At 37.9% G+C, this 18567-nt stretch overlaps 1 protein-coding gene across 4 annotated transcripts in view; it reads left to right on the forward strand.

Annotated features, from left to right (window-relative positions):
* LOC134539873 (ADP-ribosylation factor-binding protein GGA2) overlaps positions 1–18143 on the forward strand; it is a 31710-nt gene extending 13567 nt beyond the window's left edge. For 3 of the 4 annotated variants that reach the window (XM_063382219.1, XM_063382220.1, XM_063382218.1), the window contains exons 9-12: positions 1035–1402; positions 8508–8674; positions 9093–9269; positions 11359–18143. In XM_063382219.1, coding sequence (XP_063238289.1) covers positions 1035–1402; positions 8508–8674; positions 9093–9269; positions 11359–11454 — 808 coding nt within the window. In that variant the 3' untranslated portion in view covers positions 11455–18143. The remainder of the gene's footprint in view (positions 1–1034; positions 1403–8507; positions 8675–9092; positions 9270–11358) is intronic. The other variant, XM_063382221.1, reaches the window with a different exon arrangement.
* Positions 18144–18567: the final 424 nt, after the last annotated feature.

Raw genomic sequence — 18567 nt, forward strand, 5'->3', positions numbered from 1 at the left:
TAAACACACAAACCTATTAAAAATGTAATATGTATTAATAAAAAAATTAATTTGGAATAATATAGAGAACACTAAAATTTACTATAACAATCTAGTAATTACCTCAAGAAATCTACATACACCCTCCTTTAAAATATAGGAATAAAAAGAAAATGTTACAATAATGGAAATAAATACAATGATGGTGAACTTTCAAAGAATTAAAATATTAAATTGTCCATCAAAATTATTGCCTACAATTTAATTCAGTTTGCACAGTAAGTTACTGCCACACTTAGCACTGCACAAAAAGCATAAAATTTTAGAATGCCGAAAATTATTACTGAAAATTTTAAATCAATCATTAATTCTATTAAACAAATATTCTGTAAATTTTGCACTTTTAATTGTTTTTTATACACCAGTCACCCTTACGTGTCAACGACTCAATTAACTACCTATTTTTAAAAACAAATTGAAACAAACATGGCGTCTTTCTGTTCTCACATCTCTGCTGAGGCACGTTATAGAGTTGCACACATCTATGAACTACATACATCTATGGCACCTTCAACTGTTATGTTTTGATTGTAAAACGTACTTTGTTTACAGATGTGACGAGAACATTAAATATTTTCACGTGTAATTTATTTTATAGTTCGAGATGAATATTATTCCACAGAAGTCTAAAAAAGTAATTCATATGTGAATTGAACGTGAGTTGAGCCGTTTCATGCTGCAGTTAAGTTGTAGTGAAGGACTATTTTCGTAAAGGGTTTTGCTATACTGCCGGTACCGGCACCGGCACCGGCACCGGCACCGACATTTTAGCTGCGGTTCTCGGTGCCGGTTAAAATGCTGAGAACCGTAGGAACCGAGAACCGAGAACCGGTACCGACCCATCCCTAGTACAAACGCAATTACACATTGGTTCAGATATTGAAATAGCAAAATGAAATGAATTTTATCGTGGTGATACTGTCCGTTCTGCACGTCACCAAGTGATGTGCACGCAAGGCAAGTCCTTCAGTAATAATGGTGGTTTCTTGTTGCAGATCCTCGCGAGTGCCCATGAATCTCCTGACCAGGGGCCCGGAAGTGACGACGGGGTCCCCGAACTCCTTCGGGCCGCCCCCGGCGACGGCGGCGGGCAAGCGCGAGCCGGCCGCGGCGCTGGACCTGGACTTCCTGGCGGGGGACGGCGGCGGGGGCGGCGGCGGCGGTGGAGGGGCGAAGGGGGGCGGCGCCCCGGACCTCCTGAACGGGGACGACGTCATGGTGGACCTGTCGGAGGAGGCGGAGCCGAAGTCCGGCGACTCGGCGGTGAACGGCGTGGTTGCCGCGGCCGCTCCTCCCCCGGGCGGCAGGCCGGAGGTGAAGCCCATCGCGGACCTGTTTGTGCCCCTCGAGTCCATCAGGCCAGGTGAGGACGTGCATGCTCGGTACAAAATTCTCTTCCAATCCAACCATTTATATCTTTACAAATGGCTGAGTGTCATTTTTTAGTGAGGACAGTTGGTTGGGTTAAAATAGCTACCACATAACTTCATAGTTCCTAACTCAAACTTTGGAGTATTTGCAATGCAGCTATCCCAACCTAACTCGACTAATCTCTCCCCTCGAGTCCATCAGGCCAGGTGAGGACGCGCATGGTCGGTACAAACCTCTTTCAATCCAACCATTTATATCTTTACAAATGGCCGAGTGTCATTTTTTAGTGAGGACAGTTGGTTGGGTTAAAATAGCTACCACATAACTTCATAGTTCCTAACTCAAACTTTGGAGTATTTGCAATGCAGCTATCCCAACCTAACTCGACTAATCTCTCCCCTCGAGTCCATCAGGCCAGGTGAGGACGCGCATGGTCGGTACAAACCTCTTTCAATCCAACCATTTATATCTTTACAAATGGCCGAGTGTCATTTTTTAGTGAGGACAGTTGGTTGGGTTAAAATAGCTACCACATAACTTCATAGTTCCTAACTCAAACTTTGGAGTATTTGCAATGCAGCTATCCCAACCTAACTCGACTAATCTCTCCCCTCGAGTCCATCAGGCCAGGTGAGGACGCGCATGGTCGGTACAAACCTCTTTCAATCCAACCATTTATATCTTTACAAATGGCCGAGTGTCATTTTTTAGTGAGGACAGTTGGTTGGGTTAAAATAGCTACCACATAACTTCATAGTTCCTAACTCAAACTTTGGAGTATTTGCAATGCAGCTATCCCAACCTAACTCGACTAATCTCTCCCCTCGAGTCCATCAGGCCAGGTGAGGACGCGCATGGTCGGTACAAACCTCTTTCAATCCAACCATTTATATCTTTACAAATGGCCGAGTGTCATTTTTTAGTGAGGACAGTGATCGGGTTAAAATAGCTACCACATAACTTCATAGTTCCTAACTCAAACTTTGGAGTATTTGCAATGCAGCTATCCCAACCTAACTCGACTAATCTCTCCCCTCGAGTCCATCAGGTCAGGTGAGGACGCGCATGGTCGGTACAAACCTCTTTCAATCCAACCATTTATATCTTTACAAATGGCCGAGTGTCATTTTTTAGTGAGGACAGTTGGTTGGGTTAAAATAGCTACCATGTTTGGTACTTAGTGTGAACTCTTGTATATAGAACTGTGTTGTGAGTTAACTTTGTGGCTCTTGTACCGGGCCAAGTGATAGACACAGTTTAAATCACCCGCGCCCCAACTTTCTACAGTTGGCACCATGTTGGAACACTGCGAGTGTTGGCGTCCATGAACCGTGAGAGTGGCATCCCTGCAGTGAGAAACAAAAGACAGTCTTCGTTTCGATCGGCATGATGGCGGTAGGTCGCAATGGTGCGGGCTGATGCTATCGTGTAATTTATGTTGCAATCCTCGGTTAAAAACTTCTCGATACAGTCCACATATACAGTAAAACCTTTTTGTTGCGACCCCATTTATTGCGACCACCTCTCTATTACAACCCGATTTCGAGGAACCGTGAAAAAATGGCCGAAAATCGGAAGAAAATCGGACAGAAAATAAGTTTCTTGTGGCGAGTAGCGTGTTACTGCGTTTCTCTTGCCGAGTACTGTACTGACATAGGCAGCGCATATCTAAAAATAGATACCACTTCCTGTCGACCGCTGTCAGCGCTTAACAACCCCCATTCCACGTCCCTTAAATGCAGGAAAAACCCTCCGGCCGCAGCGTGTGAACATGTAGTCGGCCGCTCGCTCGCCCTTGCTCACCCTCTACCCGTACCGTGCGCTGCGGCTGATCTCGGATGCTGCTTGAACTTGTTAACAATCACGTTATCTGCTTCATTTTAACGAGGAGAGTAAAAATGTATTAAAACTGTCAGCAAATTGATAAAAGCTTTCTTTATGTGTCCGCAAAACAGGGCACAACACTGGCCGGCCAGTTGTTTTCATTCAAAACGTGGCTAAAGAACTTGCATGATCAGGCTGAAAACATCCGGCAATACGTGTAGGTTATAAGGAATCTTGTTATGAATTGAGATGTTATGTTTTTCGAGTAGATATACACAGCGATGCACGCCCGCCTCGACTTGTTTCAACTGCCGCAGCGAAGTTTATGTTGACAGCTCAAGCAATTATCTTTTCCCGTGGGTTGACAGAAAAAGGTCGCTTCACTCAGCATAAAAAAAAGGCTACGCCACTTATTCCCCACGCAGGAAACACACTGGCTGCCGTCTGTCTCCCCCGCATTTATCTTTCTTCTAACATTCCACGTCTCACCTCTCGCGCGAGCAATAACGAAGCGACCACGCATTGGGCCGTTTTATGCTTTGTTTGGTGACAGCAGCTTGATTTTATTCGGTATATTCCTTTCCATAGGACCCTTGCTATTAAAATACATTTATATTTATGTTTGAAAGCTTGTAAATTCCTTGCCAGAGATGACTGAACTCGAACTTGGTGTGAAAAGTGACATATTTTGACATACTTTTTTTTGGGCGTGTTTGGTTGGGGAGGGAGGGGTCCGAAAATATTTACAACGATCTTACCCCTCCCTCACCGCTTTAGTACCCCATTCATAATAGCCCAATTTTACGGGAGAAGAGAGGGTGAAAAGAGCATTTTCTCACTGAAGGTTTTTCAAAGGGGAGCGAAGTTGGGGTGTTATAAGGGAGGACACTAGATGGTTTGTGTGTCTGGGAGGGATGAGCTAGCCTTGAAGAATGTAAACGAGAGGGGAGGGAGGGGTGAGCTTATGCGTCATGAAGCCGCTGCCGCCAGCCAGCCGGGCGAGCTTCGTGTGCGCCCACTCGCGTTGCAGAACCTACCGCTGCCATATTTTTAAAGGAAATGTACCATTATTTTTTTGTTATTCAAGCCGACACAAAAATACGCTGTGCGTTAAAATTAACAGATTTTAATAATTTTTCATTTTGTTTTGATTTTATTTTTTTTCTCTGATTTTCACATTTTGGTCAAAATGTCAGTTTTTTTGACGGTTCCCGAGAATGTATTCGTAAAATCACTGCTTCGTTAAATTCAGGGTTCTAGTGGATTTAACTACGGCAAGCATAAAACATACATGTAAACTAATTAGTAAAAATAAACTGTCTTTTGACATATTTTCTTTAGAGGTGGCCTGTAGGGCGACGGACTTGTCATGAAGGTTGAAGTGGGTTTAAAGCAAAGCCGTCTAGCATTGTGAGTGACAGCATCCTGCCATTGTACGGCTGGTTTCTTAGCGAGTAGCGTGAAAATTTCGGAAAACATCTATTACGACCCCCCCTCTATTAAGACCCTATTCCTGGGAACCGTGAGGGGTCGTTTCAGAGAGGTTTGACTGTATTTATCAACATTAACATACCATATAACTTCATAGTTCCTAACTCAACTTCAGAGTATTTTTAATGCAGCTATCCCAACGTAACTCGACTGTTCTTTCAATTTAATGCTATTTTTAATCTCATCTGCCAGCTCGTTAAACTGTGAACTACTCAAAAGTATCGCAACACCCTCTTGTAGAATAGCTCAAAAAAACATGTCAGGAAGTAAAACAAAAATTAATATTTAACTAAAAAAAAGGGCTGGCTTTCAGAATTAACTCCCTAGACATCATAGCCATTCTCTCAAGTTTCTTCAGAAACCAGTCTGATTTTAATTTACTTTGTAGCATAATTAAGCATCATAGATAGTACCAGAATACATTTTTCAGGATTTTTGTTTATAATTTTTTTCTGCTGAAAACAGTATCTTCTTCAACTTTTTTTTTTAACGTTATTAAATGGTTGTACCAAAATCCTGTACGTAAACTATAACCTTACAGAAATTGTAAACAAACAGAAAAGTAACCTGGTATTTTTTTTTCCTAATAACCTAAATTGCAGACAAAAATAATGTTGTCCGCCTATTTGGCTAGATAGTCAAAGTTATGAAGGTACATGCTGTATCACTTTTGTGTATACCAAACAAGAATGCTATTGATTGCTGTTGTAGTAGAAAAATGTACACACAAAAAAAATTTTCTTCTTTTTTTTATCTTAGCTGTGACATACAGCAAGCTATTACCAAATGGTGTCTTTTTCAGTTTTTTGAAACTTAAATAGCGGATTATATTTTTACATTTCTCAGGCAGTGTAATTATGTCAAATAGACTGCACTTTAAGAAAACCGTGGGAATGTGAATATGAAATAATGCCAAAGTGTTTGCAAACTAATATTACATGATTGTTTGCTCATTTTACTTGTCAAATATGTATCAAGTTCTCAAAGAAAAAGACATTTGAGTTTTGTCTTGTCAAGTACGACAAATTTGACTTCCAAGTGGATCTTCAGTTACTCACTGGACTCTGCTCACGTTTTCTTGTCTGCCCATTTCTTTTTATTTTAAGTCTTGTTGTCTTTGTGGTCATTAGAAATGGTAAACATCAACGATTCAGCCGAAGTAATTTTTGACAAGTACCGTAGCCAAGTATAAGGAATCATTTCAACATTTATCAAGTGGTCTCTGGGAAACCTGGTGGAAAACTGAAATCAGGTTGAATGGCTGTACTGGTATTCTATCTTAAATCAGAGTCCAGTATCTTTCCTCATCGCCACCTCGATCCATGCAGAGAGTTTACAACACTTGATGATAAATTCTTTTTAAATGTTGTTTTACAAGGGGAACCTGTGCAACCTAAATTCCTTCTTAAAATGGCCCACCTAGTCGCAGGTGAAGCGGGATGATAAGTGTGAGGCTGGTGTTTCAAGCGCTGTATCCTCTCTTAAGCGCAAGGCTCTGAACTGGCGCATACTTCTCATAGTGCATAAAAATTAAGATCGCGATAAACTCGAAAAATAACGTGAATTTTGATGTTTTGGAAATCATAAAGCTGTTTTTTCGTTTTTTTTTCTTTCTTCAAATAAACAAATGTTAAGTTTCCTATTGTGCTCTTAATTTGTACCTCTTCTCCCCCAACACAAATAACCATCACCATATCGGCACATATGTACTAGGCAGAGGGCTGGGACAGCTTAGTTAAAAAACTACATACTCGGTTTGCTTCTAAACTGTGTTACTTGTGCCTGTTTTGACCGTTGCTTGTTTTTCTCTTGACTGCCTTTAAAATGTCCGCAGAGGGGCTGTACGAGCTTAGATCAAAAACTACACGCTCTGCCTCGATACTGCGTTACTTATGCGTTATGCGTGTTTTGACAGCTGTTTTTTATTTTACTTCCCATGAAATACTCGGTTGACAGATGACACATGATGACTAGAGACAGGTTTTTTCGGTGAAAAAATTTGCACAATTTCGTTACTTTTTACGAGATGATTTCGGTATATTTTTCGCTATTTTATCAGTAGTTTCGTCAAAAATTTCGTTGATTTTAAAACTGCAATATGAGGTTTATAAATATAAGTTCTACGTGAATGTGTTTAATATGTCTTTTAAGAGTAGAACTACACAGTTTGTCTGCATTGTTCAGGTTTTAAAAAATGCATATTGTATTTACTAGGCCTAAACATGTTACAAAGCACAGTACTGGAAACTGTTTTAAAAAATTTACTGACAAAAAAAAAAGCACAAGTCCTAACCTAAAAACAAATAAGTTACATCTATTTTTACCTGTGGCTAGGTTATATCAACTTTTTCCGATAAGTGCTGTAAAAAAACACGACTCGCAGCTATATGAATATTTCAAGAGTAGGTAGGCCTAACAAAATTTATTATCGTAACGTTCTGTTTATCTGCTTAAGAATGCACAAAACTGTTAAAATATTGTACGCTTTAGTACCTACCGGAAATGTACTTGTGCATCCATTGACGAAGTTTCGGGTCATCCAGTTTTTCAATCGGTATGTTCGCTTCGAAAAAATCTCGAGTTGTTGACATAATGAACTCATTCTTGTCAAATTTTGCTTTTTTTGCCGTCAATAAGGCTGATTCCAGCAAAACTTGCCTTTTTGAACCGGATTGTTGACTTTCCTTGTTTTTGTTATGCGAGGCACTGTTTTTTATGTGTTTCAAGCACGTGTCTTTCCGTTGCCACTCTATTCTAGCGTTGCAGTACTTGCACACGAGAATTTCTTGCACTTTGTCAAAGACAGAATCCTTTGCTCGCAAACTCCGCCGCCCTGTCAAATACTGTCACAACCATTTTAAAATCAACGATTTACGAAAGAAACAGAGAAAAACCGTTTGATTACATCCACGCCATTTTAACAAACTGTGGCGAGTGGCGACTCTGGCGAGGCGATAGTGCGACACAAATACGACTTCCTAGACTATCAAAAGTCGTTAACAATCAATTATAATCGACTGCTGTTATCGAGTCTTCAAAATACGGACGTCTAGCTATTTTCAGTGTGTTTTTTCGTAATTTTTTTCGTGATTTCTCTAAATAATTGATAATTTTGCATTTTTAAGTTTATGTATATTAATTTCGTTAATATTTCGCGATTTCGCGCATCGCGAAAAACACCTGTCTCTAATGATGACACATTGTAATTTCCGCTGAATTGGGTTGGGGGGGTGGTGGTGGGGGGGGGGGGGGGGCTACTGAGAGAGAACCCGTACTAATGGAGTTGTGGCAGGATCCTTCTCAGATGTGCAAGAGATTTGCAGATATGTTGACTTCTCAGAGTATAAATTACAATCAGTTTGTACTAGCAGCCCTGCATGCTGTTTGTAGACCTATTAAAATAATTTTCAAGTGTTATGGATTTGAATTGCGTTATCAACTCCGCAAAGTCTATATTCAGTCACATTTTCGGATAACTACAGTAGGTACTTAATATATTATTGCTGTCTGTCGACTAATCCATAGATATATTATTTGGTCTGTTAATCTTGCTACCTTCCTCGCTGCAGTAGCAACTTTGTATTTAAATTTAAGTTATGACTTACTGTGAAACATGAGCACTAATTCTTATAGGTGGCTTGCACATCAAGAACAAATCATCCTAGCTGAGAGCCTTTCAGGGGCTTGATGATGACATCATTACAAGCTCCAAATCTTTAATCTTCCAATGCTTAGAGCAGTGTATCAATTGAAATCAATGTTTTCGTAATGTTTATTTGCAGGTGAAGTTCAGCCACTCACTGTGCTGGAAGAAAAAAATGGCATCTCTGTGATTCTGCATTTTGGCAAAGAGAGGCCAAGGCCTGATGTTTCCGTGATAGTTGTTACAACCCTCAGCAAGAATGCTTCTCGTCTTTCAAACTACTTGTTCCAGGCTGTAGTTCCAAAGGTTAGTGAGTGCTGTTTGTCTTTTATGATTTGGTGTTCAAAGCTTGGTTTGAATTTAAAAAAAAAAAAATCATATACTAAAAGATGCTGTCCTGGTTTCAACAGATTTATGCCTTAATAACTTTTTATTATTAAATTTTCAAGTTTTGACTTTCTTGAAGCATAATATTATCACGTAGTGCTTTTTTTTTTTTAAACTAACTAAAACTTATAATTATGGATAGTATATAAGATAAAATTTTTGATGTGAACATGTTGGAAAGTATCAATTAGCAACAGTGGGTACCATTTTTACTGTGTACTGGAATTTAAGCATGAGAGACACTATACGCACTGAACAATTTTGATCTTGGGTTTCGTATTTTTTTTTTATTGATCAGCTGATCAACTGAACCGAGTTTTGTGGTGTCGTGACACAGAGCTGTAAGCTGCGCCTGCAGCCGCCGTCTGGCTCCGACCTGCCGGCGTTCAACCCGTTCCTCCCGCCAGCGGCCATCACGCAGGTGATGCTCATAGCCAATCCCAGCAAGGTAGGTGTGAGGTGTGAGGTGCGAGGTGCGAGCAACTGGTGCCGGTCTGTGTCCCTTGTATCGAAGGTACGCAACTTCCGCAGTTACGTGTCTGTTGGCACCGTCATCTCGGAAAAAAAATAAATCCCTTCCTTTTTGTGGCTATTCTGGTGTGTTTTCTGTTCGCCAACTATTCCATGATGGCAAAAAAAAAAATGTTTTTCACTGTTGGTGATAAAGTTGAATTAATTTAATTCGTAAGGAGGAATTTAAAAAAAAAAGTTCAAGTGGCAAAGGAATTGGACTTGGGCATTTCCACACTAAACATTGACCTGAATCAAGAGATAATTTTACATAAATGTGGCATGTGTCTTTAAAGAAAAATAAAATAGATGCTAGAAGCACGATGAATTTGAAGAAAAATTGGTGGCTTGGTTAAGCAAAATCCAGCATCAAATGTACCGATCAGTGGTTTTAACATTTTATGTATTTACATAGCGTGATGAGTCCATTGATAAAAGCACTGACAAGTGCTGAATTGAAATTTTCTGCATACATCATTTTCCTGCTTACTTTTTTTTTTCTTTTGCCTCTTTGAAAAATGTTATAACATGGTACTACTGTATCAATATTGGTCTATCCTTAGTGTTACAGGAGGGAAATGATGAATTTATAGTAGGCCTGTGCAAAGCCTCGACTAAGGAATTTAATCTCAGCTGTTTTAAATTTTAGATTTGACTTTGCCAGGGAATTTGTTTTTTTTTTTTTTGTTTTAATTGAATCTTCAGTTGAGATGCAAAGCTTCGGGTCTGATGTGAATCTTCGCATTTGTTGCAAAGATTTAAAACATTTGGAAGCCTAAGATCTGCTCATGAAAATATTTTGAATTTTATTTGTGCTGTATATGTGTTTGAACAAAGTTGTTTGCTCAAAAAAGTTAAAAGGTGGCACTCTGTTTTCTATTATGAATGCTCAATATTAATATTGTTTATGGTTATTTTTTAAATTTTTATTGAATAATGTTATACATAGGGCCCAATTGTTTAATCACGTAATCAGTTCAAACATTACAATTATTAAACAATTTTTTTTACATGAGTGCTGTATTTTATAAGATAAGTATAATACAGCATTGCCGAGAACAGTATTCGCGATTTGTTTTGACTTCACAAATATTTTAAAAAATCAATTGGATATTTGCTTGGTTTCAACTTTCAAGAAAGTAGTACCGTATTTACTCGCATAATGTCCGCAGTAAATTGGCTACATTTTTGACAAAAAAAAAATGGGGTGTGGACATTATGATGTGAAGTCCAAAAAAAAAAATGTTTTCCTCAAAATTTTACGTTTTGTGTAGAGTAAAAAAATTGTTCTCTCATAATTAGTTTACTATCAGAGCGCTGGTGACTGGCAACCCTCCGCAGCGGACGTGAGAAATGTGACAGGTGTCGAGATAATTGGGTGCCGGCGATTAGTGGAAGACGCCACTCTTTTTTTTTTCTTCTCTCACTCGCGTGTGCGCAATTACGTTCAGAAGCCGCAGCCAGCCTACAAAAAATAAACGCTTTGCGTGAAAAGATATTTTTTTAATCTTTCATTGAGATGGCCACTGACGGCACGGGGCAGATGTCTAATGTCTGCATTAGCCGGCGCTGGCGAGCCTCCCTCCCTGTCCCTTGCCCACTGTGTATAAAAAAAACCGTGCACATGTACCCCCACCACTTCTCCGCTACCTCCCTTACTTTGTGACGTAGTGTGAGTTGACGTGTACTGGCTTGTGCTATATATAGCCCATCCCCTTGCAACTCGCGTGACGTCGCAGGCAGCTGCGCAGTGGAGTGCGAGTTTCTGAGTCCGGACGGTTTCACCACGCTACAAACCCTCTCAGCGACCGCTCCGGAGAAATGAACAACTCAAGGTCAAAGCATTGTTGACAGCGTCGGTAAATTTCCATCCCGTTACTGTGCCTTTCAGGGGTGGCCAAGGTTGCTTTGTCTGGTGCGGACTTTATGAGGATTTTTAAAAATTCCATTTCAATTATTTTGAAAGAAATGTGCGGGCATTATGCGATGGCGGACATTATGCGATTAAATACGGTATTTGCACAGGCCTAATCGGTAACCAACGAAAATGAGCTGATGGGCCCATTGCTGTGAAGGAACGCATTGTGCGGCAGGACCCGGTCTCGTTGAAGTTCATCCTGAGCTACACCATGGAGGACGAGATGATGACGGAGATGGGGGAAGTGGAGAGGCTGCCCCTGGATGCGTGAGGTCGATCGATCGACCGTCCGCGCCCGCCCGCTTGAGCTTCTCTCGCCGGCAGCGGAGCGGCTCCCCGGAGCCGCCGAGAGCCCCCCTGCCCCTGCCTCCTGGCGTCTCGGACAGGGGAGTCCTTTCCCGAGGACTGCCGCGGGGTACAACTGTGCACCGCTTATCGATGTCGAGTTACGAACCATCTTCGCAGAAGGGACTGGAACTTCAGACGGCATTCGTTCACGCATGACGGCCATGGCTTTATCTGCCGCGTATGGAATGCGAGCTAAAAACAAATAAATTGTTACTACCTATGCAGTATTTGGTTCACGTTCTCATTCTTTTGACATGTACCAAACACTTCAGATGAATTAGAAAACAAAAGAAAAAAAATATTTCGAAGTAAAATAATTAACATGGCTCATGGAAAAAAAAAAAAGCTCAAAAATATTTAATTGGCTTTTTAAAGGCTGTCATTTTGTAAAGAAATCATCGTATTATGAAGATACTAGTCAAACTGTTGCACTTCAATATAATATCATCACTGTAAAAGTTAAGTTTTGGTAACTTTTTTAGTTTGGTAGTGTGGTTCAGAGAGCATGGTACAGTATGACATTCAGTAAACATGATTTTGTCTTTTATTTAATGGGCCAAGTGGTAATTAAAAAGTTTTTAAGTTTGGAATTGTGATCAAGCAGCTAGAAGTTAGAGGTTTTGAGATATAAAGACTCAGGAATTCAAAAATGTTTTATATTTATTTTGAAATGTATGTAATCAGCATTTTTATTGTTCATTTTGCTAGCTATACCCACGGTGACCACATGTACAAACATTCAGCTATGTTATAGTAGCTATCATCTATGTCAGTGTCTTTACAACCTCTCAATATCCTTCTCGTCTACACTGTTACTTTGATCCCATGCCATTAATAATTTTGTTTTCTATTTCATAATTATTATAATGATTATTATATTACTAGAGCTGTAGCAATTTTGTTTAAAATATTTTTATAAATTTACTAAATTACCAAAAATAACTCATTCTAAGAAAAACATGCAATGCAAATGCACATGTATTTTGGTTTCTAAACGGAAAATTACAGCTCCTTTTTAAACTCGTATTTTTAGTTTGTTTTCATTTGTTTATTAACTACCCGTTAGTTGCTTATTGAAACACGAATTTACTAATGGAGGCTGGAAAATTTAATTATTTAATACGTAATTATATAAAATAGATTATTTAATAATAGGTAACTATGAAATATATTGATTTACTAAATACAAATAAAAAAAAAGAATTTAAAATGTACATAATTGCGAGACTTTGATATGTTTGTTTTGTATATCACACACAACAAATAGATAATTGAAAGAAAAAGTAAATGTGAAGTGTAGTGGCTTCTGGGAAATAAGATCAATAATACTAAAGCGAAAGGTTAGTGACGTTAAGTTAGCTACAAATACTACAGGTAAAATTTTGTTTGAAATATTCAAATAATGGTGTACACGTCATGTTGGATAGATGTTTGGTTGTGTCGTACATGTAGGCTTGCATTTTGGAAACTGTTTTAAATGGCTGAAGGCTATTTTATGGACGTGACTGTTTAAAGACGGGAGTAATTATTCATACAAACTTACAGTTTTCAAGCACCATTTCCTCAATGTTTTGGGCATAACAGTTTGGCAATGGTGAGGTAAGAAAGTGACTTCAACTACGTCACAGCATGCCTTCTCCTGACAATTCCTAGCTCTATTTCTTAAAGTTTATGGGGAGTTTCATGTTGTTTAAGTAAGAATTTTTCCAAATATGTCATTAATTTAGAATTATGTATACATATTTTTTACCTGTGTTTCCTCTAGTAACTGATATTTCATTAAAGTTTGAATGGTTACTATGAAATAATCGCGCATCTCTTTATTCTCTTTTAATGTAATAGTTTATCATGCAACTCCTTTAAAATATACTTATATACACACTTGATTTTAAAAAATAAGCACGTTCTGAAGTGGTTTGCGGAAAGTAGAAAATAAGTTTACATAAATTCACAAATTTTCTGAACACTGTTGTTTTCCAATTCATCATTACACATAATCACTCTGTAATTTGTGTTTAGTTCTAATGTGTGTTTGATTAATTATCTGTGCGAGAATTGTGATAACAATGTGTGATTGATGAATCTCCCAATTCTTGCACTTTGTCCCTGCGAAATGTCAGGTTGTCTCTGCATTGGTATAATGACCAGGTATTTGGTGCTGTGTTTGAAAATTCACCTATGTGATGAGTATATATTAATTTATATTGGTGTTTTGGAGGTGTCTATGAAAAATCTCATGAGATTATTTGTCAAGATGAGTATATAAGTACGTGTGCATTTTCAGTGATAAACAAATACTGTGGCTGTGTTGTCGCAATGTTTCAATTCGGTTTATGTTATTAAGTTATTTATTGCCTTATTTTACTCACTTCTTGTTCAATTGCCGTTAATTTTAAATTGGTCTAAGGAAGAAAAAAAAGTAGAGCATTTGTTTGTAGCATGTAAATTTGTCATTTGAATGGTAGTGTCTGGAAAGCATACCATTTTAGAATAAACATATTTTCCTCAACATTTGAAATTGTGGCATTTACAGCATACATTAAATCTTTTAAATACAGAAATTTATTTTATTCAACTTTTAAGATAAGTAAAGTGCTATTGATATAGAACACCAACCCTGCTGGTGGTGTGAGTTATAAGTGTGGATACAAGGGTAAAAATGCTTAAGCCAGGCAGTTTGTTCTAGAGAAGATTTCTCACCATCCTCCTTCATTTAAAAGAGTAGCATATGCACCATTTTGTGAGTATACAGCTTGCAACAGCAGCATACGTTTGTCGCATGATGTGACCTGTCTGATGAGACTATTTGCAGCTTTAAGTTTTTCTAAATTGCATGAGATTCTCGTGTTACACGGCCGTTGAGAGAAACTAAGGGGCTGGGAGACAAATAATTTTTTTGGGCTAATTAGTTAATTTACAATTTTTCAAAACCTTGAAGTTAAAAAAAAATTAAAATTTTAAACATTAGTGACCATAACTGTAAATATTACCTGTGCGTATTGGAAAACTTGTAGGGTTCCAATGAACTCTATTAGCTACTGACTTACAATTTATTCCTACTTTCTGGTTGAACTTGTGCCTTTAAAAAATTTTCGAAACTCAAGCAGGCGCTTCTGGTGTCTGTGCCACAGGGTTTTTTTTTTTTTTTTTTTTTTCATCCCTGCCCCACTCCCCTTCCTCTCTTTGGACGGCCCTGCTAGCTGCGCAAGCTAAGTCAACGCAACCAGCCGGCTTCAGTCTTCCTCTCGCGTCGAAGCGGTAACACCAGCCGCCCGGCCAGGCAGCTGCAGTGGAATAATATTTAAGGTGGTTTCCTTCAGGCTCGAGTGTTGCCTCACACACAAACATGTTGCGCACCAGATCAAACAGAGTTGCGGAAGCCACGGCGATACGTTGCAGAACGCACAGGGGGTGACGCTGAAAGAGGGCCACGCGTATCGTCGAAGCAGCGCTGCTTGGCTGCATCCACAATGCCAGGGAACGACGAGAGTCAGAGGTGCAAGTCGCTCTGCCTCACTTTCCGTCCAGCGACGCGCCAGCCGGGCTCAACCACAAGCCAGCACGGCTCGAAACAAGTCAGTGGCCGGAAAGCGCTAGACTGAACCGGGGTGAAGTTACTGATGTCGGGTTGTGTTTTTCCATATGTTCTAAAACAACTTTGTGATAGATGTTTGTTAATTTATTTGTGCTAGCCGGGATGACTTTCATCTCTTGTGGGCCTCCTGTTTAGCTAAAAGTGATTTTATTTAGTAAAACAATAATTAACTTCATCTGAAGTGTGATTTGTATCATAAAGAATGGACATGTGGATTAAATGCAAAATTAGTTAGGATGCACAAGTAAATTTTTTTTGTTTTGGCCTCAAACTTTTTTGAATATCAATGAAATTAACATTTTATGATTTTTGACTTTTTAAGTGTCCAGTGAATTTTTGTTTAAATTTTGCATCATAAATAATGTTTTCTAAGCTTTATGGTGTAAAAAAAAATTAATGTCATATGTTTGACCTAATGCATGTTATTGATTAATGAATTGAAAATTTTTTTTTTCTGCTTTAGTAATTTGTAACTGTATATAAACTTATCTGTGATTTATGAAATCTGTGTACATATTGTAATTACAAACTGTATACTTATTTTTAACTTCACTCTCGTATCATTCCCTGTATTATAATAAAACATGTATAAATTATTTTGTTTGCATCTACTAAATTGTTTTTGATGCATATTTTATAAAGGGTATTTATTTTATCTTAATGTAGTATTTGTCTCATCTCATTAAGTTATAATCCTTTATTTATTTTCTTCCTGAAATATTGGTTTTAACATTTATAACTTAAGTTATAAAGATGAACATAGAGTTTATGTCAGTTTTTGAGGTAGTGCCGATGGTGATTGTACAGTCGGGATATTTAAAGATTAGACGTGTGACTGTATCGTGGATCCATGCGAATCTTTGGGTGTTTCGGAAATGCTTCTCTCTTTTCCATTCCTCGTCGGTGTGAATTCTGCTGGTGGTAGGGTTTGATGAGTGACAAGAACAGAGGTGGATCAAAAGGGGAGGAGATTGAGTTCTGCGTCTCCTTCCCCTTCAAGCTTAAATTAAGAGGTGCTCATGCATACATTTAAATTATGTTTTATTAGGTAATTTTGCTGCATTTAATGTTTTAAAGTTATGTAAAAACTCAACAAAGTTATATATATATTTAAAATATAATTGACAATGGGTGGATGTAGAAATTGTATCTGCCGTCCCCCTTAACACATGACTGATCTACGTTTGGACGAGAGCCAAGGATTATTTGTTTGATTTGAGTGTTTAGCCAAGAGATACAAGCAACTTACTGTTTGTTAATTTAAAGAAGAATCAAATATCTACATACGTATATGCCTGATCTTCAAAATATGTTTTGAAATAAATATTGATTTTACAATCAGGAAAAAGAGCTCAAGTAAGAGTTATGGGGACCCAGATAGGTCACTTGAGCTACTTTTCATCATGGTTTAGTCAGCAGTCTTAAATATTTGAGATCTCTGTGAAGGCAGTATAAGATGAGCTGTTACAACACATGAAACTCCAAAGCATGTTGAGTATGTAACTGTCCAAACCCCTTGTTGATGTGAATTGTCTAAATACTCAAATTTATTAATTTTTTTTATTTTCAAATACTCCCCCCAGAAAAAATGCTTGTATTCGTAACTGAAAAACAGGTGTTAAAATTGGTTGTGGTTATTAGTAGAAGTATCTTCAAAAGGGGAAACATCTAGCATTGGTGTGCCTAACTGTTCCTATTGCTACTCGATTGGTCGACTTTGTACGCAAACTTACGGTGGTGGTCATTAGCTACCCAGCATTGACCATGGGACCACACCAGAAAATACAGATAGAAAGTTTAGTAATTTGTGTAGGAGTGCAAACTTGGGGGTGTCTTTGATCTGTAATTATTTACCTTCTTGATGAACAAAGGGATTTGTCACATGATTTTTTTCAGTCAGCCATCTAAGGAATGTGTCAGAAAAGTTAGGTCAGGTGATGAAAGAATATCGCCATGAAAGTGTTTAGGGGAGGCCATGTCTTTAGGATGAGGGTGAGGTGGCAGTAAGCCATGTCTTGTTACCGTTTGAACATACGGACTCTTGCGTTCCACTGGGACTCCGAATTCACATCTGCGGGTTCCGCATTGCAACAAGGACTTGTGGTGGAATGGGAAGTGTTCAACTGTCAACCATCTCATGTTTTTATCTTCAAAAATTTGCACTTAATGCACTAAATTCCAAATGTGAAGCCGTTATTCCCTTGTATTTAATATCTGTGTTTTCACTTTATTTGCAGCCAGTCAGGAATTTTTTTTAAATTAAAAAATTTTTGTCTTTCCTTTGAGAATATTTATGATTGTAATGTTAAACTTGGCTAACTGACATGATGGAAAATGTTTTTGTCAGTTTTTAGTTTTATTTGCCAATGTAATGGTGTGTGTCTAGTTATATCAACACACTTATTTAGGTTCCTGCTTTTTTTTTTTTTTTTTTTTTCAGCTATTGTCTGTTAGTTATTGAAAAATGTACTTGTGCTCTCAAGGAGAACTTACCAGCAAGTAAGAAAGAAATGTGTCTCATGTTTCTTTGCATTCCCTGCCTCTGGTCACTTCATCAGTATGCGTTGTTTGTTGCATTTCGTCAGTTCCTGCTATTTTCAATGTACTTAAATCAACTCAGGCTGTTTTTCTAATCTGTTTCAAACACTGTAGCCTAAAGGTATGGAGAACATGAAATGTATTTCATATGTTATGAAAAAATTAACTAACACACAACATTTTGATTTGCTGAAATTTCATTAGTGTAATTTTAATTAATTTTTTAAAAAATACATATCAGATAAATATGTAGTTGCACAGTAGAAATTGACTCTTCAGTAATTTGTTTCCTTTAGCGGCATTTTGTTTTGCTAATCATTTGCACTTTTTCTTCTTTCAAAAATGTGATTATTTCAAATATATTTGTATGCACATTGCATGTAATGTATAAATTGTTGAGATTGTGTTTGTAACAGTAGATTACATTTATTGTGTTGAATCTGTAGGTTCAAAATTTGAATAAAAATTGAAGTAGAGTACGTTGTTGTTTGCTTATCCTGTTTTTTTTTTTTTTTTTTTACTAAACTACATCATTTTTGGGAACAGAATCTTAACTATTACTATACATTGGATTGTAACTTCAAAAATTATAATGCATGCATGAATCTGAACTAACTTTACTTTATACTAGAAAATTTTCATGTAAATGTATGTTGTGTCATTTTCAGACACAATTAAACTTGGTAGATAATAGTAGAAATTCGTAAAGTCTAGGAATTAGAAATCAGAATCTTTGACCATATCAAGAAGTGGGATGTGGCTTTGGGCATGTAGTAATTGATTTGTGTAGGTTACATTGAGATTTGGGTAGTAATAAGGGTTTTGTTCTCAATGAGCTAAACTTATCAGTAAATTTTTCTAGCCTTAAGGTGCTTATACATTAGCGAGATGAATCCAAGCCAA

The sequence above is a fragment of the Bacillus rossius genome, chromosome 16, assembly GCF_032445375.1.
Source record: "Bacillus rossius redtenbacheri isolate Brsri chromosome 16, Brsri_v3, whole genome shotgun sequence".
Taxonomy (NCBI): domain Eukaryota; kingdom Metazoa; phylum Arthropoda; class Insecta; order Phasmatodea; family Bacillidae; genus Bacillus; species Bacillus rossius.